At 41.6% G+C, this 23,036-nt stretch overlaps 1 protein-coding gene across 2 annotated transcripts in view; it reads left to right on the top strand.

Moving 5' to 3' along the window:
* ELMOD1 (ELMO domain containing 1) overlaps nucleotides 1-23,036 on the top strand; it is a 43,027-nt gene that overhangs the window by 3,981 nt on the left and 16,010 nt on the right. For both annotated transcript variants that reach the window (XM_077777456.1, XM_077777455.1), the window contains exons 2-6: nucleotides 8,596-8,741; nucleotides 9,098-9,126; nucleotides 10,112-10,209; nucleotides 13,999-14,128; nucleotides 19,905-20,038. In XM_077777456.1, coding sequence (XP_077633582.1) covers nucleotides 8,596-8,741; nucleotides 9,098-9,126; nucleotides 10,112-10,209; nucleotides 13,999-14,128; nucleotides 19,905-20,038 — 537 coding nt within the window. The remainder of the gene's footprint in view (nucleotides 1-8,595; nucleotides 8,742-9,097; nucleotides 9,127-10,111; nucleotides 10,210-13,998; nucleotides 14,129-19,904; nucleotides 20,039-23,036) is intronic.

The raw sequence follows: 23,036 nt of genomic DNA, 5'->3' as shown, positions 1-23,036 counted from the left end.
TCACAGATGTGGGACGATTTTGCAATCTTTTAATTTGAACCAAAGAGAAGGTTGTATAAACATAGCCTGAACAAATTGCATTTATTCCTGAGTTCGGGAATATATTATGCAGAATAAGGAATTGATTCTGAGAAGAATCCAGCATTATTTAAAAGCCCACATAGGGATTAATGTATCAGCCTCTGAGTTGTTCTAGAATGAAACACTTCAGGTACAGCTCCAGAAGAAATGGGTTAATCTTAAACCAAGCTATGGGAAGACTGAATTTTAACCCACATATAAATTACATGGTACCCAACTCTGCTCTTTCTAGCTCACTGCTGCCATCAGATATATTGATGTACCATTTAGAGCATAACAGAGTAGAGAAAATACTTGAATAAAAAATTATATATTAGAAATAAATGCTACAGGATTACTATACTAAGCTGAAGGGTGTATTTTAAATTAAATTAAGAGTAGACACAGGATACTGGATAAGTGGCCCATGGTCACTCAATGACCTTTAGCCATGGTCTGCATTTAAAAAATACAAAGATAAAATGGAGAAGAAAGTGTGTTTATGTGTGATCAGAAAAAGAGGGGGGCACTTTCTGAGCCCCAAACAGAACTGAAGTTTAGTTTAGTTTACATATGTTATGAATTTTAATTAAGTGATACATATAACAGGGATGGCTTAACATTTGTAGTAAGATCTTTTCCCATGCTAGGATTTAGTTACTGAAATTATGTTTTTTTACAGTCATCAGAAAATTATTAATTTTAAAATTTTCTAACAAGAAGAATCTTCTATTTATTTTGAGGGAGGGGAGGAGCAGAGAGAGAGGAAGAGAGAGAATCCCAAGCAGGCTCCGAACTGTCAGCACAGAGTCCAACGTGGGCTTGATCTCACAAACCGTGGGATCTGACCTGAGCCGAAATCAGATGCTTAACTGACTGAGCCACCCAGGTGCCCCAAGCGAATCTTTTAAGTCACCCCATATGAATAATTGCTTCCAACTATCCCAGCCTTAGGATCTCACTTTCTTGGCCGCAGACTTCACTGCGTACCTTCCTTCCCTGGGAAGAAGAGAGGGAAAGAAACTATCTGCCACACTCCCACCTTTGTGGGAGAAATTTTGTGAAATAAAACAAACTTGCACCCAAGTCCTGGCTGTAAAGCAATTGAGGGGCACGAAAAGTATTTTGCTGCTGTCATTGGGTACATAAAGGCTCCAATTAGCAAAAAATACCTGTAAATTGGTATTTTAAGTCATTCACACTTGATTAATAGTATCTCAGTCCACTGACTCATTTAGTGAGCACCTTCTGCTAATAATTCCAGCACTGTACCACATTTTAAATTCTTACTTTCTCTTTATTACAATTAAAATAAAAGTACGAATCATTATCCCATAGTACGGAGCAGGGCAAGAAGGCTTTGCAAAGTCAAGTAACTCACCCAGGGGCACACAGGTATTTGAACGAGGTTCACGTGACCTCAAAGCTATTTCTCATTATTAAATTTCTGCATCCTGCTACCTCCTCATATGTGCCTGCGGTGAGGTGTTGTGGGGGATACGGTAGAGAACATGAGGTGACCCCTGCTCCAAAGGAACGTACCGCTTGCCAGGGAGATGAGGCACATGCGCACAGAGGTCACATATAAGAAGGGATGTCATCACCAACACGCACGCATGTTACCATACACGTATATACATAAATACGCATGCACACATATGCACGTGTACACACAAGAACACACACATATGTACATCTACACATATTTTAAATTATTTTGTTCCCTGCACTAAAAAGCAGCAACAACAACAGTAAACAACTGTTTCCACACCCTTGTTGAAATATATTAGCCTGAAAGGTGTTCAGGTCAGTCTCCTGGGGGTGACATTTTCTTTTTTTTTTTTTTTTTTTAAATGTTTTATTTATTTCTAGGAGAGAGAGAGAGAGAGACAGCGTGAGCAGGGGAGGGTCAGAGAGAGAGGGAGTCACAGACTGAAACAGGCTCCAGGCTCCGAGCTGGCAGTCAGCACAGAGCCCGACGCGGGGCTCGAACCCACGAACCGCGAGATCCTGACCTAAGCGAAAGTCGGACGCTTAACCGACTAAGCCACCCAGGCGCCCCTGGGGGTGAGATTTTCAAGGCCAACGCTTCGGCCACTTCACTGTTCATGAAGCTCGTCCTCCAGAGCATGAGCAAGATCAGAGAAAGCCATGGATACTCCGTGGTCGTTGGGATGTCACTTCCTTAACTCTTGTATGTTTCTCTTTTGTTCCGAAGTGGGGGAAGCTGCTCAGGTTCCCAGTTGTTTCTGCCTTCTTATCAGGACGATCAGGTCAGCGGGGGTGGGCTCTCCCATCCTGTCTCAGAGGAAGGTACTTTCTCTCCTCTGCCTCTCTAACACTCTGGGCGATTTCTCCGATAGATCTATCAATCACGCCGGTCTTGTTCCTACGGTCATTTTCCTTACCAGACTGTACGTTCTCTGTGGACAGGGACGGCATGTGATCTGCAGTGAAATTAAGTTCTTTTTTGTTTTTTAATGTTTTATTTATTTCTGAGAGAGAGAAAGAGAGAGAGACAGTGTGAGCAGGGGAGGGTTGGAGAAGGAGATACAGAATCTGAAACAGGCTCCAGGCTCTGAGCTGTCAGCACAGCCCGACATGGGGCTCGAACCCACGAACTGTGAGATCATGACCTGAGCCGAAGTCAGACACTTAACTGACTGAGCCCCCCAGGCGCCCCTGCAGTGAAATTAAGTTCCTGACTCACATTCCCTTCTGCACAGCTGTCTTCTCCTTTTCTATCTGTAAACTACTTTTCAGGGACCATCTGTCATTTTTTCTCCCGGTTCAGTTCAGATCTTTCCTGCAGCTACTCTAGGTCTTTAACTCAACAGAAATTGATTTATTCATAACACTGAGAAGCCCTCTAACCTGCTCCTGGTGGTTACTGTGCATTTTTAAAAATTCTGTTATGTAGTGAATCTATAACAGTAACAGGCCCACTCCTTCTCCCTCTAGAAGATTTTGAGGCCTATTATGGATGATGGCTTTCTTTTATCTATAGATTTGTTTAATTTTTGTTATTTTAAAAATATTTTTATTTACAACAGAACTTTATATTTAAGATTATGTTTAAATAGTTTTAGTTTATTTTTTAAATACTTTTTTAATGTCAATTTATAATGTGTTTGTTGATTCCCTTGTATTAAGTAAATAAAAGTACTCTCCTAACAGAAAAACAAGAAATCTGAATCTTAAAATTTTTTAAATGTAAGTATTTAAGCATCAAATTTTTATAGAGTAGTGAGTCATCAATAAATAAAGATAAGCCCATGCCTCCTTTTCTTTAAAATGAAAAAAGGACAAGCCATGAATTTATTTATTGTTTTAGTTATTTCTCTGTCCGCTCTTGCTCTGTACGCCCTTGGATAAAATTTCCCCGGAAAGTTAAAACAGTGCCCTTTGCAATAGCCATAGAATTCGGAATAGTGTCAATCCACGATAAGTTCATACTCACTACTTTTCAAAGGCAGCGTGATCCCCTCAGATAAAGATGATAGAGACCAGGGGGCCCATCCTGGGCCTCCTGCTGCTCAAGGGAGGGATTACTCTTGTTCCTCTAAGGGCCCACAAATGGTTTCTTTGTGATTCCATATGACCAGTTCATGCATCAAGTCCTCTCCAGCTTCTCTTGCTAGTAGGAAGCTCATTGTAGAGAGGGGCCCATTTACTAAGGCCAAACTCCTATTGACAAGTTAATTTCCAATCGATTGCCAGTGCCCCTAGTTAGGAGCCCCAACAGAACAATTTTTCTAAAATTCATTGTTTCAGAAAATGCATGAACTGCAGGAAACATTGAGCGGTTTGTTGTTCCCTGTGCATTCAGATGAAGGAAAGTGTTTTGTTGAGGAAACGGGTTTGAACCAAGAACTGTGATTATTTTATGTGTGTCCCCCCTCACCAGTAGTGTGCTTCTTATTTATTACAGGATTTCTTCAAGCAAGAATTAACTTTCATTAGCAAACTCACTGAAACTGTTCAAAATAAGCCACTTTTCTATTATTCCAAAAGAAGACGTCAGTCACAAATTTAAGATGATGGCGTAGTGTTGCACCACAGGTACCCGCACCCCTCACCCCGCAGGCAGGGGCTCCGTGGCTCTAGGTGATTCTCCTGTTTCAGAGGCCCCATCGCTGCTGAGTGGATTCCTCTAACAAAGCACCGCAAGACAGGAGTTCGCTTTTATTTGGTGTCAGAGATATGATCCATTTTGAATAATTTAGTTTGGATGGCTATTCTGGTTGAAGCTAGGGAATGAATGCGAAACAATAAAAGTGACCATAATTGGCTTGTGGAAAAACACCGCTGTGAGCTCAACCATAAACGTCACTCTATAGCATACTAATAAACGGTCGTGATAGAAAATATTAGAAATAAAACATGTGTACGTAGTTCTCATTATTAAATCAGCTTTTCCCGGTGCTTGTGCAAGGCACTGGTGTTAGGAAGCCACAGTAAGTCCTCTGGAACATGCTCAAAATGCTGTGATTAAAGAAAAACAAGAGAAGCAGACACAAAAATTGCTGTCTATGTATGTGGCTATTAAAAACAGGGGCTAGCAATCTGTATTTTCTTCCAGTAGTCTTGAGAATTTTATTGTTGTTAAAATGTAGTAGATTCTTTCAGTAGTCAGTTGAGAATCTTCCATCACAACTGAGAAGACAGTCCAGTGTTATGAAGAAAAAAAGCAAAAGATTCCCCTAATTAAAGCTAAGCTTCTTGGTTTGATTATTTAGGCCAGGAGGAAAAACCTAGCAGAATTATAAAGCCCCCGAATATAGAGTTCAGATGGTGGAGAGGGTGTGGGTAGAATTCTTATTCTAAGAGTAGAAACAGAACTTCCTCTCTTTTCTCCTAAACCAACCACTGAAGAACTTAAAAAGCATTTAAATATCCATTTCTTAATGTTTTTCCTTTTCAGGGTAAACATGCCAAACGAACTCAATATTCTCCCAAAATACTTAATTATGCTTATTCTCCTCTGGACCGGCAAGAGTTTTTTCATAAACTTTATGATTTAGGGACTTAAATAGGTCCACAAGTTTAAAAAGTGAGCCCCTGACCACAGCTGATGGTGAAGAATAGTCATTCCGAGATGTTCGTACGGAAGCGTTGCTGATCTGGTCCTTTCACGAGGAAATAGCTTGGATGTTGGGTTTGTCGTCAAAACGCGGCTTCCAAAATAAAAGGCAGCACTGGCCTTTCCATCTCTGACCATGCCTTAGGCTTATGATCTAACTGAAAAATAAATTATATCCGTCAAAACACTGTCTGACCTGATGATCTGGCTTGAAAAAATATACAGTATCTAGATAGCATAGCAAGGAAATAGTGCCTCGCATAGCAAACTGGCCTTTTAAGGAAATAATGTGGGTGTTTGGACCCATGAGGAATAAAACTAAAAATATCCTCAATAAGCAATATCATGGTCAGGACTGCTGGCCTAGAAATCACAAAAGGGCAAGGAAGCAGTGTATAAATTTCACTCCGCGGTGGAGACGGGCATTTCTCTTTCCCGACCCGCGCCGCCGGTGTGTGGCCGCGTGACAGGGATAGGACAGACCTCGGGGCCGAGGCCTGGGACGCGAGGCGGCACCGCCGGCCCCTCACGGGGTGTGTCTGCCAGGTCTCCGTGTCTGTGACAGCGGGAACCTCAGGCGAGTGGGAAAAAGAAGAGATAAAAGCAAACAGAATACGAGGTCTTTCCTCTCTTTTTATCTAAGGCCGCCTTAACGCAAAATAGTTCCCCAGGCGTTTTCTTCTCCTGTGCGAGGAAGCAGTGGGAGGAACCGGGAGGAACCGGGGATGGGCTAGACGTGGCTGCCCGCCCGCACACCGCCTGCCCCGCGGGGGACACAGCGGCCCCAAGCCACACCTCTGCGTGATCCGTTGGCGAAGTTGTATGGGGGCAACTCTGTAGTTTAATTTCAGCTACACCGTGGCTGGTGCCGCGCATCCTAAGTAAATACAGAGGTGCCCCTTACTAATCAGAACCTTCTGTCCCACAACAACCTGACGGTCGCGCAGTCCTGACTCACGGACTTTGAGGCTTCATCTGAGGAGCCGGCCCACGTGCTGGAGGCAAGCTCCGCGGGCCCCGGAAGGTCCGATCATGGGAAGCTTTTATCCTTGACTTGGTCACGGGAATAGAGCCGACCAGTAATACGAAGACGAGCTGGCCGGTGGCCAGTGTCTTCTGGCATAGCTATCTAGTAGTTGGGAAAGTGGAAATTTCTTTTCCAAGAGAGAAAACTGACGTTTCATAAAATTTCTCATGCATCTAATTAAGATGTTCCACTAAATTTATATTTAGGTTACCTTTTTTTTTTTTATCTTAATAGTCTTAGGATATATTTGACTAAAACAATTGAATTTCAGACTTTATGAGGTAGTAAATCCATTTTTTAATATTTCAGCAGAGGCTAACTGACTTCACAGAGAAATCTTATATACCCTTTTGTAATGGCTTTTGGTGATCATTTATACATTTTAACTGTTATAACCTTTTTTCTTAAATAAAGAAAAATGTACTTATACAAAAAAAGGAACATATACTTAGTTAAAATTGAAAATAAAAAGTGACCATAACTCCTTTACCCAGTAATACCACTGTTAACATTTTTGTGTATCCAGTGTCTTTTTCTCCTTGTTCATACATCACCATTAGATTTTTTTTTTAACAGTTTCCATTTTTGTTTCTTTTTTCTGTTAATCTTTAGGTTTAGTTATTTTGACAGAGAGCACAAGCAGAGGAGGCAGAGAGGAGGAGAGACAGAATCTCAAGCAGGCTCTGCACCATCAGCACAGAGCCCAATACAGGGCTAGAATTCCCAATCTGTACTGACTCAGCCACCCAGGCGCCCCACTATTAGATTTTTCTAAAATATAAAGTCGATGATTTCATGTAAGTTTCTTCCTAATTTTTCCTATTTGGTAAGCATATTACGACATTTTCTCATGGTATGAGATATCCTAGACTATAATTCCATTACCTACGAAGGATTCCACTGTGTTGTCTTATTGTAGCGGTTTGGTTACTTACTGTTTCCTCCATTCCCTATGCATTTATACGATACAGATTCCACGCCCTTGTACAAATTAGCCTATTAGAATGTTTATTTTTAACACAGGCTGTTGAAGACATTAGAGCCAGAGCAGTTAAGCAAAGGAACATAATCAAGGTGTTGGTTCATATTCACAGATGGATCACAAAATCACTAAGGTTATTAGTTAACGACTCTCATTCATCTGCGTGACCCTGGAGCACCTCTGATATAGCTAGAGGCAAACAATGAACATTTGAGAAAAAGAAACATCATTTAGAAATGACACTGATAGGAAGTTCTATAAATAATTCTGCCTCCTGGGAATGCATGGTATGCAGAGAGAGGTTGAAAATAAGTTCCTGGGAGAGAAGTCCTCTTTAACTCTGTAGCTTGAGTCATTTTGAGACTCCAAACAGTACCACGAAGTAGCAGACATTCACATATTAAAAATAAAAAAAGGTGTGCCTGGGTGGCTCAGCTGGTTAAGCATCCAGCTTCATCTCGGGTCATAATCTCATGGTTCATGAGTTTGAGCCCCACGTCGGGCTCTGTGCTGACAGCTCGGAGCCTGGAGTCTGCTTTGGATCCTGTGTCTCCCTCTCTCTCTGCCCCTATACCACTCACACTCTGTCTCACTCTCTTTGTGTCAAAAATAAATAAACATTAAAAAAATTAAAAATAAAAGTCAGCATAAAACACAAATCCACATGTGCCAGAGACGGAAGTAGACGACTAGACACTTCTGGTTTGTTGAGGAATTGCTGGAGTGCTATGAGGAAAACTCTGTTTAGCCCCAGCCAGGAACGAGCTTGTCAAGAGGTGGAGTTAGGGGAAGTTTTAAACCAGAGAATGCCGACGAACTGAAGTCAACCGACTTGTTCAATGAACGTGCCTTCTGGCAAGTCCAAGAAGCACCAGCAGAGAAGGCAGGTGGCACAACCAAGTCCTCAAGGTAGTGGAAAGCAGAGAGGAGGGGAAAGGAAGGAGAGCGGAGGAAGAGTCAAACCAGGCAGTGAGGGGGGCTGGGGCAGGGCCAGCCGCGCGGCTGTCCACACAGGCAGGAGGCGGGCGCGGCCACGCTCGACCCTCCCCGTGGCTGCACCAGAGACAACTCCAAAACACAGATGGACTGTGCACACAGTACCGATTCGTTTTCATGAGGTTGTCAGGCAAAGGTAGGAAAAGAAAGGATTCTTGGCTGCGTGTCCCCCTCAGTTTCTGGAGTATCGAACTTAACCAGATGGAGTACAGGGCGTCCTGGGGCTGCCCGCATAGAAAGTGCGGCCTCACAGGCCGTGCGCTTCCCTCCAGCCATGGGTTTTGTAGCTGCGCCAAGTACAATACACGGGATTAGGACAGTGAAATATGCTTGTAAACCTAGAAGGCTAATGGCTGATTTTCTTCTGGGCTTTTCCTGCTGGTGGTGGCTGCCTTCTGTTCTCTTCCAGAGTTCTATTGGAAGGGTGCTGTCTTTTGTCTTTGACAGAATGTTGTTCCAGGTGTGCCTGTATTTTTACTGTAAATTTTTGTGGCGCTGCCTAAAATTTGTAATGAGGAAGCTGACTGGAAGATGTGAATTGCAACGGATCTGTTACAATACCAAGCCTGGGGCTTCTAGAACCATGAAAATCGGTAAGCATGAAACAAAAAAGTGAGCAAAAGTGTAAGCTTGATGGGATTTGTGAGTGCAGCGTGTTGTATTTGTGTACAGTAATTTCTTTTTAGAGAGAGGAAGAGCGAGAGCACACACACATGCAGAGGGGAGGGGCAGAGGGAGAGGAAGAGAGAGAGAGAATCCCAAGAAGGCTCCATGCCCCATGCAGAGCCTGATGAGGGGCTTGATCTCATTACTATGAGATCACGACCTGCGCCAAAGTCAAGAGTTAGATCCTTAAGTGACTGAGCCACTTAGGTACCCCTGTTTTTAGTAATTTTAAGCCACTTGTAAATGATAGTTTTTCATGGCTTTTTTATTGTCACTTTTACAGAAACATCACTGAGGGATTCAAAAAGTAAGGTAAGTAAAACTGTTTCTGTATTTTTCAACAGATTTTCACTTGGAGGCTTACCTCCATCACCAAAAAATACACATTTTAACAAACACATATCTACCAACAGCAATGCAAACTGAGAAGAAAGACTTGTTTGCCCATTAACAAGTCACTACACTCTTGATGACACGAGAGCAGCCACTATATGTGAATTTCTAGACAGATTTATGATGCAGTTATTACTTCACTGTTGAATTAGTCCTTGTTTTAAAAAAAAAAGTTTATTTTTTGAGAAAGAGATAGAGCGAGCATGAGCAGGGGAGGGGCCAAGCAAGAGGGAGAGAGAGAATCCCAAGTAGGCTCCGCACTGTCAACGCAGAGCCTGATGTGGGCCTTGAACTCATGAAACATGAGATCACGACCAAGCCAAAACCAAGAATCAGAATGTTAACTGACTGAGCCACCCAGATGCCCCAAATCACTTAACTTTATACTCAAAATTTCCCAAGAAAATCGGAGAAGTCACTATGCTAGCTTTCATAACATACAGTTAAGCATCCACAGAAGAGAGAAAAATTGTTTTTTTCCCCCAAGATTCTTGAATGTTATTATTTAGCTTGACGTCTGTAAGACTATATCCTCCGTGTACTTCACTCACTCATAGGCATACTGCCCATCAAAAACGGGGGCCATGTATACTGGGTCGGAAAAATAAAATAGAATATTTCAATAATAAGTGTCTTAAAAAAATTAAAACAGTAAAAAAACCCACATATTTCTCTTTTGTGTTAATTATCTTAATCAGGAAAGTTGCACTACCCCTATTTTGAAAATGTCTAATTGTCTAATTTTCTAGAATTCAAATACTAAATCAGTTTTTGCTCTTAGTTTAGTTCTAGTTTACTCTCATTTAGAAGTTCTAGGCAAATACTTGAAGGCCCCCATCTAAACAGACCCTACTTAAGCCACTGGTGCTCGTGACAAGGGAACTGACTGAAACGTGTTTTCCAGCTGCTGCAGACATCCGTGAGTGTTCACCCTGATGCTATTGAAAAAACTATAGAAGACATCATGGAACTGAAAAAAATTAACCCCGACATAAACCCACAGTAAGAATGTATTTATGATGTAAACCCAGAGCGCAAGGCATGCATTTCGTTTTTCTGTAGAGCTGAGCTCGCTGGCGTGCTCTCCCTCTCTCCGCCCCCACCCCACAATCATCTGCAATGGTTTTGACTTTCAGATGAAGAAAAACGAAAAAATGTACCTTTTTCATACTTGTAAATAGCAGCAACTCTGTACTTTTGTCATGATTTCTGCTTATGCTTCTGAAATGCCATGAATGTGAGAAATCTGATGGATGCCCTATCAGAACATGAAATCAAGGGAGCCCATTTAGCAACAATCGCTCTGTGCGACACCTATTTTACATGAACAGTAAACGTTCACCTTGTAAATGTGCCTCAGCGGATTATGCTCCATCAAAACTGTCCCTACAGTTTATGACAGACTGATAACATTGGAGATGGTTCCTACATGCTTGTCAAGGAGACTGGCATGTGTAGGAGTGATAGATAGTTTTTATATGAAGGCTTTAAAACTTTGTGATTTAGTCATCTCGTCTTGGAAATATTAAAATGCATTTGGCATTGTATGTGATGTTTAAAATTAGCTTTATATTTTCCATCGGGTACAGGAACTTTTCAGTGAAATTTGGGGCTTAGGATGTTGGGTAGGATAAATCCTGGTGCAGATATATTTAGAGACAGTTTAGGTAGGTAGCAATCAACCTGTCTTTTAGATGTGATAGGCGAAATTTTACATGTTATTGCTGAGAAAGGCTTTTAATTGCCAGAGGTGGGGAGCTGTGGTTGAAGGGTATCAGAGAGCGCTCTGCATAGGTCTGTCTCTTGGAGGGATTCTGGGGCCTAATTGGGGCTCATCACAAAACTCCATCTCCACATGGTCTCCATGGCATTCTTCCGCAGACACTCCAGCTCATTAGCTGTCTGTTCCTTATTCAGTCATTAAGGGTGATTTAATTTACAGCAAATGTCTTTTTGAAACCTCTGACACATATTTTATTTCTTTGGGAAGGTGATAAGAAGGCAATTCGTATTAAACTAAGTGGAGCCAAAAATTTAAGAGTGCAGTTGGGCATGAGGGATATATGAGACTCACAACCATATCTGCAGATTGGGTTAGATTTAATAGCAAATCTTTTCTGTGTCTTCTATGAAAGTTATGTTTCATTCAAGAAGCATTTCCTTACCATCTATTCCTTTGATTTCCTTTAGGGGGGAAAAACCCTTATAGGCAGTAGCCTATGTATGTTTTTATATCTCAATATGAACTTCAACTTTTTTCTACACTGACACGACAAAATGTGATTTTTTGAAATTAAATTTCTGGAAACAATCAGGAAATCGAGAAGGCTGAGGGACATATTTTATAATTTGTCAAGCCGTTACTACTGTTAACGACACTTCTTCTTTTATTTTAATTCCAGTGCACTTAACATACAATATCATATCAGTTTCAGGTGTACATTTTTTGGTTGGTCTCTTTTCTTCCCTTTGGTTTTCTTAAATTCCGTATATGAGTGAAATCATATGGTATTTGTCTTTCTCTGACTTTTTTAAGTTTACTTATTTATTCTGAGAGAGAAAGCAGGGGAGGAGCAGAGAAAGAGAAAGTCCCAAGAAGCCTCCACACTTTTAGTGCAGAGCCTGACATGGGCTCAGCCCCATGAACTGTGAGATCATGACCCAAGCTGAGATCAGGAGTACGATGCTTAACCAACTGAGCCGCCCAGGCGTCCCGCTCCATTTCACTTAGCATTTTACTCTCTAGATGCATCAGTGTTGTTGCAAATGGCAAGGCCTCATCCTTTTTATGGCTGAGTGATACTCCACTGTCTATATCCCATCTGTTCTTTATCCCTCCATCTACCAGTGGGCACTTGGGTTGCTTTTGTAATTTTAACCACATTTTGTTTTATTACATTTTTTTCAAGTTGAAAAACGACTCCAATGTAATCGGCTCCTTGTGTTCCATCCTGTTTCACTTCTCTTGCTCTCTTCTTCAAAGTTAACTCTCCTGTCAGGCCTACACCGATTCTCTGGGTGACCAGTGCCACCGTGCCCTTTTCCTGAATTTAAATCTGATTCGGTTTTTTGGTGCTATGGTAACAAATAATTATAACGGCCATTTCACTGAACATTCCGTTTTTATTTAAGTTCTGTATTTGGGTTATGTGACCCTGCACTCCAAGTGTGGAATAGGTATGCCATTCTAAGACGCATAGTTCTCTGTGGCTCCCAGTATTAGACTTAACCTAGAAACATCTCATTTTAAAAAAAAAAAAAAAAAAAAAAAAAGATGATCATGATTATATGAACCACCACAACAAACATGCTCAAGTTTAGTGTGCGATTTAGGAGCAGGAGCGTATTGGACAGTAACTGGGTGGAATCATATGAAATTGCCAATGTTCAATGATCGTTAAGCCACAAAAGTGAATGATTGTAAAGAAACTTAACAGGACTAGGTAAGTGTGAAATCCTACCTTTACATTTAAAAATGTCATCAAACAAGCACAGGAGAATAATCTGCATGACAGTAGTGTGTATGACCGAGGATCAGCCACCTGTTGGATAAGGTGTTCTGTGACTACTTAAGGAGACCCTGTTTCCTCTGCTGTGTTGTGATCACAGGAAGTAGTTAGTGAACCTCTGTGTATCACACTTGCCACGCTGTTTTCTGTCCGGGTGATATGTTTTAAGGGGGCCGTTATTCAAACAGGGTCCACTCAGAGAAGAGTGTGCAAGACAGTAAAACCTGTGAAAACCATGTCCCCTGAGAGGGAACTGAAAGAATAAGGCTTTTTTTTTTTTTTTTTTAAGCACTGAAGATCAGACCAGAAGAGGGAATCTCTATCTTAAAATAAAGTCATGGCAGGGGAAGGTTGGAAATAAATTTGCTCAGAGAACAAAGTTTGAACCACCTGGTAATAAGGAACACACATTTTGTTTCAGCGTGAAAAAAAGGCTTCAGACAAAGAGCGAGTCCGAACGGAGCAGGAAACTTTGTAAAGTAGTCAGCTCTTCTTGGTGTTGCCTCATCTGTCAGGGACGCTCCCAAGCAGAGGCACTTCTCTTGTTTCGTGTTGTTGTTGTTGTGAAATTTCTTACCCTTGAAGGCTATCTCTCTCTGTCTCTCTCTTATCAAGTGAGGTGCTTCTGATACAGCCATGGGGGGAGGGGGCGGGGAACTAATGGATCCCTAAGAACTCATTATCACCTGTATTTTCTACATCTTACGTAAGTCACCTGCAAAAAGAATTCCCTTGTTTATTAAGCCAGATTGTTGCAACTTGTCTTAAGAAATGACTAGGATGAGAGGTAATTTTTAGCCAAGTTCTCCAACTGTCTGTCCACGTGGAACTTCAGTAAACTGTGCTTCTACCCAAGTAAGAAGTGGTCCAGCACAGGAAATGCTACATTCCTTTATTTTTCTAAATAAACTAAATATGGCTTTATGTCCACAGAAAGAAAGGAAAATAAAGAGAAAGAAANGAGGGCTGATGGGGGGGGGGCGGGGAGATGGGCTAGACAGGTGATGGGTACTAAGGAGGCACTTGTTATGCACTGGGTGTTGTATGTAAGTGATGAATCCCTGAAATCTACTCCTGAAACCCATCCTGCACGGTATGCTAACTAGCTAGAATTTAAACAGAAATTTGAAGAAAACAAATGAATAAATATATCCCATGTGATAATTTCCTCAATATTATATGAATATGAAAAGTCCTATTGTGCACACACCAGTGAACAAAATGCTAGAATATCTGTTTTGTTTTTCCTCACACACGTTTCTTCTGTTCTTGAACACCTCAGGTTGGGAATCTCTCTTCAGGCTTGCCTCCTGCAAATTGTCGGCTACAGAAACCTTATTGCAGATGTGGAAAAGCTGCGCAGAGAACCCTATGATTCTGAGAACCCCCAGCATGAAGAAATGCTGTTAAAGGTTAGACCTCAAACACATTTCAGTCCTCTGCTTAGGTCAGCTGCCGTCCGCCAAGCACCTGCTAAGTGCCAGACGCCGCTCGGATGGGAGGGTACAAAGATGCAGAAGACGTGGGCACCGTGCCTGGTTGCTAAAGCCTACTTTTCTTGCTGGTTCAGATGTGGGAGGTAAAGTGTTCACGAGAAAACTCATGGGAGAAGTTAAATGTAGTCTTTTTTTTTTTTTTTTTTTTTGTAATCAGAGAACATGAGAAGTGATTTCTTTGAGCTCGCGTGTCTGGCTCCTGGCTCGCGTTTAGGCTGTTGAGCTGTATTGAAAGCCAGGAAGGGAAATAGAGCTTGTCCAAGGCTGGCCTGGGATTTCCATCTATGACTTTTAATAGACATCAAAGAAGATGAAGTTGGTTTCTGCTTCGGCAATAGCCCTCTTGGGAAATTACCTAAGATCTTATTGCTGATTATTTATTCATGCAACTTGGAGAGTATTAGAAGAGGAGGTTAAGGTTTATATCTGGTTTATTAAAACTGTTACAAGAACAATATACAGTCATAAGTACTTCTGGCTGTCGAAACAAAACCTTAAAAATCTTATATGATCTGATGGTGCCTTATGAAAGGCCACTAAAACTTGACCTCAACACTGAATTTGGAGCTTAAGAAATTAAGACTGATCTTCAGAACTATTCATCTAAAATATTTTCTCAATTCACTCCTGAAAACAGATGCTTTTGGGACAGAGTGCTTCCTTGTCTTTGCTAGAATACAAAGAGACGCTAATGAAATTGGAAGAAAACATTTGCTTAGCTGCCTTAGCTTTATTGAATTGAGAAACGTCACCAGGAGCCGTAATTTTAAGAATGTATCCTGCCGTGTCTTGTGTGTGTAATACGTAAGCAGATGAGTCCCTTGTCTCTGCTAATTCGTGCTCCCTCTCAGGTGAATCCCTCAAACTTAAAGAAGCCTCATTCTGTGCAGTAGTTTTTCTTCTTCCCTTCCTGCTCTGCTTAAATTGACCTAACCTACCGGGCTACATAAACTTCATTTCCTTTTCTTGCCGTTTTCATTCTGTGTTCTGGTAGAAGTAGTCAAGTTCAATTACAATGACCTCAAGGTGAGAAGCAAGAGGTGAATGAAAGAGAAACAAGAGGACGGACCGACAGAGTGGCCACCGCAGCTGAAGGGCCCTCGGGGCACCGAGGTGCCGTCAGAGCCCGCCATCTGGGTGCTGCTGTGCTGTGTCTTAGCTGGTGTGTTGTGTGTGTGCCGGAACATAGGTTTTCAACAAATACGGTGAATGCATGAATGACTGTGGTTCATTAGATACTAAGAGTCACGAACTCTTATGACATGCCATTTATCTGTGGGCATGATTTGATTTTGTGGTTTTTTACTGTCCCAGCTGTAAGAGGTAAGCAAGGTGATGGTTGGTATCTTTACAGCTGAGTGAACTACAAGCATTTCAGTCCAGACTCTGATCCATACAGCCAGTAAGATAGAAAGCCAGGACCGCCCACTACCGTGCCAGGCACTTTGAGGAAAGGCATCTTTTTCACCCGCAAGTGGCTTGCAACTGAACTTGGGAGACACTATGTATGCATCTACAAAAATCACTACACCTTATCCATACAGATCCCTCAAAATAGCCCTTAAATGTTTTCCGTGCCCACCAGCTTATTCTAGCATCATCTCCAGCTTGGGTTGTAGTAACAGCCTTTTAATTCTGCTGCTAAGTATTAGCTTCCTCCCTTCGATCTTTTAAAATACTGCCGGAGGGATCGTCAAGTCATGTTATTCCCCAGGTTAAAAACTTCAGGCTCCCTGTGTCTGACAGAATAAAACCCATGCTTCTTCACATGGCATTCTGGACCCTTCCCAATCTCTGTCTCCAAGCTGGATCTCCTGTATCGCCACACTCGGTCATTCAGCTGACCCGGAAGAGGCCATGCCGTCCCAGACACCCAGGCATGTGCTCATGCGGTTCCCTCTATTACCTATTCTCACCACAAAGCCAGCTCTTTTTGGAAATCCTTATTCATTCAGTTTTGAAATCTTCTCTAGTCTCCCCAAGAACACCTCGGAGTGGGATCTTTATTCTCTTCTTCAGTTTATTCAAATTCCAAGTATGATATAAAAACAGTAATCATAAAACATTCAATGAATGTTTAGCACATGTTCATCTTTACAGTAAATATTTTACAGCATCATTTCATTTAACGGTCACAATAACCTCGTGGTGAGATACCTCTCACAGCTGTGAGAGGTATTTTCAGATGAGGAAAGTGAGTTAAGTACTCACAAGCTCACATGGTTAGGAAGGGCTCCACACTACTGCGCTGCTGCCTCCCAAGGGGAGACCATGCCTCGTTCCCATGTCTATCCCAGAAGCTGGCCCGTGGTTTGTGTTCAACTGCCTGATCTTGGCTTCTTTATCTTTAAGATGGGTAAAAATACCCTTGTCACCTACTTCATAAAACTGTTTAAGGCAAGAGTCAGCAAACTAAAGCCTGTGGGCCAAATCTGGCCTGCCACCCAGTTTTGTAAATAAAGTTTGATGTGTGTAGTGCTGTTGTACTGCAATGGCAGAGTTAAGTAACTGGAGCGGTGAGCACACGGCCACCAAAGCCTAAAATATTTAGTACCTGGCCCTTTACAGACAAAGTTTGCCACCCCCTGATTAAGAAGCTCAATCAGGCTATCTATTAGCCATATTGTTTAAGTGCTTTGGTTTGTAAACGTGGGAGACCATCATCAGTGCTTATGCCTGGAGTCTTAAAGTATTAAAAAAAAAATCTGGATTTTAGGATCATTTAAACATAGGCAGAGATGAAAATGAATAATATCACCTTATGTTCATATAGCACTGTCCATATGAGTTATTCAAATGAAAATTTCTATTAAACATTTGCTAAACCACATAAATAATAAAGGGAAAATTTTAGGTGGACTCATGTACCTAATAGAAAAAAATATAGCCCAGAATTAAAAGATTGTCTCTTTTTGGGAAGAGATAATCCCATGGTGGCCTTGGTGAGAAGCGGCTTCTCCTTGAAAGAATGGACAAATGGCCTTGTCCTTGCTCTTCTTTTTTAAAAAAGTGTTTAAGTATTTATTTTGAGAGAGAGAGAGAGAGAAAGAGAGAGCGAGCGTGAGGGGGAGGGACAGAGAGAGAGGGAGAGAGAGAATCCAAGCTGTCAGTGCAGAGCCCAACGCAGGGCTCGAACTCATGAACCGGGAGATGGTGACCTGAGCTGAAATCAGGAGTTGTGTGCTCTACGAACTGAGACACAGGCGGCCTGCCCTTCCTGTTCCGCAGCAGAGCTGAGACAAGCCGGAAGTGCTGGCATAAGCTGTGTTAAAGGCTCAGTGCAAAGAGAACAGAGTTAAGCAGAGCCAGGGCCGTGATGGAGGCTGGTGTGGCTCAGAGTGCGGCTTCCACACCAGCTCGTCATCCGGCACGGGAATCGCCCTCTCTGGCTCTGGTCTCCCACCCTGGCAGGTGGCTCTGTAATAACCCCACTCCCAACAGCACACGTTAGATGGCAGAACTTCTCAGAGCCCCCTCCCCCCACTAGAGGCCCACTGCCTCCGTTTAGATTTCTGGTCAGCTGAGAAAGCGACCCTCATTAAAGCAGATAGGATTAAGAACATAATTAAGAACACTTTTTAGCCATTAGTCTAATCTGTCATGATACATAAAATTATTAAAGTGGAATTTCTTTATTAAGCATTTGATTATTCAAACTTCTTATTCCCCTAACCTATGTATTCCCCCAATGAGGAATGAGGTCTGTGACCTACCTGTAGAAATGAAATGTTTGCGTTTGCCATTTCACTCTACTCACTCCGTGAAACCAGAGATTTTTAAATATATAGGGCCCTGAAATTACTTCAAATTATTAGTCAAATGAGTGTGATGGGCTTTAGAAACTGTTTCCTTTTGTTCTTGCTTTTTTTCATCGTAGTAGTAACCAAGTAAGTTCCTAGAGGAGTTTTAAAAGGAGACCTTTTCTCTCTGTTTTTAGTACTCTTTTGTTGAACTCAAACATTTTCTGTCTTGATGAACGCAGAGCACTGGCCAATTCTCATCTAGGTGATACAAGGTTTCCTATGCCCATGTTTGCTCCTTAGCTTTCAAGCATGATAGATGTACTTTCTTTCCTTTGAAATTTTTTCTCATCATTTATTTATTTTTTTAAATATTCATTTATTTGAGCGGGGAGGGGCAGAGAGGAGGGAAAGAGAGAGAATCCCAAGCAGGCTCCAGGTTCAGCATGCAGCCCGACGCAGGGCTGGATCCCACAAACTGTGAGATCATGACCTGAGCCAAAGTCAAAAGTGAGACACTTAACCAGCTGAGCCGCCCAGGCACCGCCCTCTCACAGTTGAGACTGCATTTCTCTGTTGTGCTACTCACATAAAGTATCCCTTGAATTATATCCTTTTTTGGTTAGTGTTTCCTGTCACTGAATATTATGTTCTGTACTGTGTCAGATATGTGACAATTTACTATAAAGGAAGCTGTTCGTGTATTAATGTTCTCCATAAGATTTAAAATCCATGTAACACAGAATAAGCAGTTTCAGAGTTGAATTATGGGAGCGCCTGGGTGGCTCGGCCGGGTTCAGTATCCGACGTCAGCTCAGGTCATGTCAGATCCGCTGTTGGCCTGTCAGCCCAGAGCCCACTTTGGGTCCTCTGTCCCCCTCTTTCTGTGCCCCTCCCCTGCTCACACTCTCTCAAAAAATAAAAAACATTTTTTAGAAAGTTGAATTATGTCTGAAATACTAATGAAAATTTTACATTTCTATCTGTCTATAACAACGATAAAATGTAAAATACTACTAAGTCTAAAAAGTAAATCTGCTTCTATGCCCATCTCTGTATTAGAACTAATAGTTTGAGCATTACATATTCATACAGCTGCAGGTCTCTTTTTCAAGTAATAGTATGTGCTGAATCTGTCTTTCTATAGAAAATGGAAAACGTAGAAAATAGAACCAGTTTAAGAAGTGAAGAGCATAATGTTTAGAGTTTATATTTGTCAATTAATACATAACTGAAATCAAAATTCCCTTTGGTAACTCTCAAAAATGGTCATATATTTTGAGGTTTGTTCACGAACATGACTGATCTTCCTTCATCCCGTAGATGACATTTGTTTACTGTCCCCGCAGTTATAGCGGGGACTTGAAACTCAAGTCAGCCCACTTTTCTTTTTCTTAATAATGCTACAAAAATTTTTGCTATAGAGTTAGATAGCAATTTTTAGATAATTTAAGTAATACATGGCTTCACATTTTTCCCTTTTTGCCCTTCACCTTCATTCTCTTAAACATTTTTGGGGACCTTTTGTGTGAGACTATATAGTTCTATTTTTTATCAGAAATTAAATCAGAAAGATGGAAAACACTAAAATATACAAGGACACCTTCCATAACCACCAGAGTAATGACATCATCATATGTCATGCAGCCTCTGGAAAATTCTACTATATACTCATGAGATGAGAGGGAAAAGGCGAATAACCTATTAGTTTTATTCTGACATGGTCTTCACCTCCCAGCCCCTTTCAGAAGGTCTTGGAGTCCCTCCCGGGGGCCTCAGACCACTTTGAGAACTGCAGCCACAGATAAGTGAAATACAATCAACCCTTTGACTGTACCATATTTGCATATATTCAGCTTTGTAAAGTTCCTTCTAATAATATCGTGTACAAAATCTGAGGAAAGAGTATTTGTGTTTGTATCAACAGGCTAATTTTCTGTCTTGTCTTCCAGTTATGGAAATTCCTGAAGCCTAATACCCCACTGGAATCTCGGATTTCTAAGCAATGGTGTGAAATTGGTTTCCAAGGGGATGATCCTAAAACAGATTTCCGAGGAATGGGACTTCTGGGCCTATACAATTTGCAGTAAGTAAATGGAGAAGGGTCACATGTTAAAAAGTGATGCTGTGGTCACGTGCAAATGATAAAGTTGAATTATTAGTGCCAAAAGCTACTCCACAGAAAACTCCAAGGAAACACTGATGTCCTCTGATAACTCAGGTTCCTAAACTTTGAAAAGGTCCTTCCATCTTCCTTTTCTTTGGCAAACTGCATTGTGCTTTATAAGTGGATCTCAAATGTTTTATTTTTATTTTTTTAAAAAATTGTTAATGTTTATTTATATTGGAGAGAGAGAGAGAGAGAGAGAGAGAACGAGTGGGGGAGGGGCAGAGAGAGAGGGAGACACAGGATCTGAAACAGACTCCAGGCTCTGAGATGTCAGCACAGAGCCTCATGCGGGGCTCAAACCCATGAACCGTGAGATCATGACCTGAGTTGCAGTCAGGCGCTTAACCGACTGAGCCACCCAGGCGCCCCATCAAATGTTTTTATTTTGTTTTATGAAAAAGTTTAAGTATGTACAGAACCACCGGGAAGACTCGAGAACCCTTTATTCTGCCCAGGTGTGGTAATTATCAGGGTTTTGAAATACCCACAATGCTCATTTTTTGGCAGAGGCATATTAATGAAAATCCTCTACTGTTTGTCACTTCACCCTCATATGTCAATACGTAGCTCTAAAAACTCAGTATTACCTTATATTAACGATGATTCCTCGGTGTCATCTGAATCCAGTCTGTGTTTCCCAGCTCTCTCAAAAATGTCTTTTTGCGGCCGGTTTCTTCTAGTCCAGTTCCGTAGGAGATCCACACACGTCGCACTTGGTTATTACGTCTCTCCCCATGCGCCTTCTCCTTCTGCCCCTCCCCAGGGCCACTAACTTGTGCACGATTCCAGGTGAGCTGTCCTGTAAAATGTCCCATGGGTGTCCTGAAAATCGGAGGGTATCTGGAAAGGCCTATTCGAATAGTTCAGGCACAGCGTCCCCTTCTCAGTCCTGGGCTGAGATAGATCGATGGCTCCGTTGTAAAGTCCCCCCATCAGTCCTTTATCAGATCATCTCATCCTTCAGTGATCTTCGCTGGACCAACTATTAACTGTGCAAATAGTACTTTTCCAGTTCTGTGATTCGTCCCATAGTTGCTGACTGGAATTCTTTAAAGACTCAGTTTCCTTCATCAACTATGGCTATTTAGATTCTCTAAAATATAGGCAGGAGAGATGCTCAATTTTTCTATTTAGTTGCCAATTTTCAGAGTGAGGAAGGAGGTGGTGCCCTAGTTCCCTTGTTAGTGATCAAAAAAATTCTTTTGCTTTGGTTTTTAAAAATCAGTTTTAATTCCTGGTTCTTATATGGTTGCTATAATTCAAATAATTGTGCTCATTATTTTTTCATGTTTAAATTAGGTCCTATGTAGTCATTATTTTTCAAGCCAAAGGGAGTTCTGTTAAGTTGGTTCTTTGTCCTATGCTACCATCCTATTAGCGAGGAGAGTAATGTATTTTTAAAAGAAAGTAAGCCTGGGGCGCCTGGGGCGCCTGGGGCGCTCAGTTGGTTAAGTGTCTGACTTCAGCTCAGGTCATGATCTCACGGTTCATGAGTTCGAGCCCCACATCAGGCTCTGTGCTGACAGCTCGGAGCCTGGATCTGCTTCAGATTCTGTGTCTCCGTCTCTCTCTCTGTCCCTCCCCCACTCGCAGTCTCTCTCTCTCTCTCCTCTCTCTCTCTCAAAACAAATGTTAAAAATTTAAAAGAAACTAAGGCTTATTCAGTCATTTTTTTTATACACCCTATTTTTTCCCTTAGATCTTTGCCTTTATTTTAAATTTGGGATGTTTAGTAATCACCTATTCTTTGATGAAGTGTTTTAAATGCCATATTATCACATAACATGAATGAATAAAAAGTAAAATTTGAGGACAAAGGTCTTGTTACAAGTAACTGGATAAAGGGTGAGCTTCTGAAAAAATAGAGCTGAGGAAAAAAAATAAAATCTCTACCTCTATCTCAATCTCAGTTTCACAAATTGAATGTCAATAACATGCCTTTACAACTCTTAGAAAAAATCTTTCAGATACGCAAGGAGAAATCCCTTGAAGACACACACAGAAAAAAACAAACTATAAAACAAAAATCAACAAATTTCACACATTAAAATTAAAAACTTCTGGGGCGCTTGGGCGGCTCAGTTGGTCAAGTGTCTGCTTCGGCTCATGAGTTTTACCCCCATGTCAGGCTGTGCGCCAACAGCTCAGAGCCTGGAGCCTGCTTTCGGATTCTGTGTCTCCCTCTCCCTCTGCCCCTCCCCTGCTCATAATCTGTCTCTCTCTGTCTCACAAAAATAAACATTAATATTTTAAGAAAGAAAAAATAAAACAGTTCTGTAAGATAAGCCACCATAAACAAAGTGAAAAGAAGAACCAAGGCTGACACTCAGAAGTGACAGAGGATCCCGATCTAGTATATTATTCTCCGGAGGCTCACTTGTCTTATTTGTTGGAAGACATCTTGAGTTATGCTAGACCAAAAAAAAGTACGGACAGATAAGACACAACACAGGAAAGCTAGATGGCCAACAGAAGTATGAAAAGAGGCTCAATTTCATTAATAATGAAACTGTGTATTAAAACTGCAGACTGTGCTTTGAACTTTTCTGAGGGCTTGTTTTAGGCTTCAGATTTATATGGGAAATATTGACCCGTCAAATTAAACAACATATGCTGGTGTTTGATTTTGTTACTGTCTTTATGAAGTACTTTCTGTGATGTGTTTTAGAAGGTGTATAACTTTGTGTATTTTTAGGAAATTTCATGGCCCTTTCCCCCCTCAGGGAAGAATTTTGCTTTTAGCACCACTGAGATATTTTCCATCCATCCAGAATTCCGATACTCCAAGAATACGCTCCAAGAAACATGCCCTTGAAGCACATGGTCTCTCACCTCCTGTCTTCTCGGGCTCTCTCTGCCCCTTGGCTCCCACAGCGCCTCCACCTGTCTCTCCCTCCAGGCCGCTTCTGCCTTC

The sequence above is a fragment of the Crocuta crocuta genome, unplaced genomic scaffold, assembly GCF_008692635.1.
Source record: "Crocuta crocuta isolate KB4526 unplaced genomic scaffold, BGI_CrCroc_1.0 scaffold278, whole genome shotgun sequence".
Lineage (NCBI taxonomy): Eukaryota > Metazoa > Chordata > Mammalia > Carnivora > Hyaenidae > Crocuta > Crocuta crocuta.
Note: the sequence above shows the minus strand (reverse complement) of the source record. Positions and strands in the feature narration are given on the sequence as shown.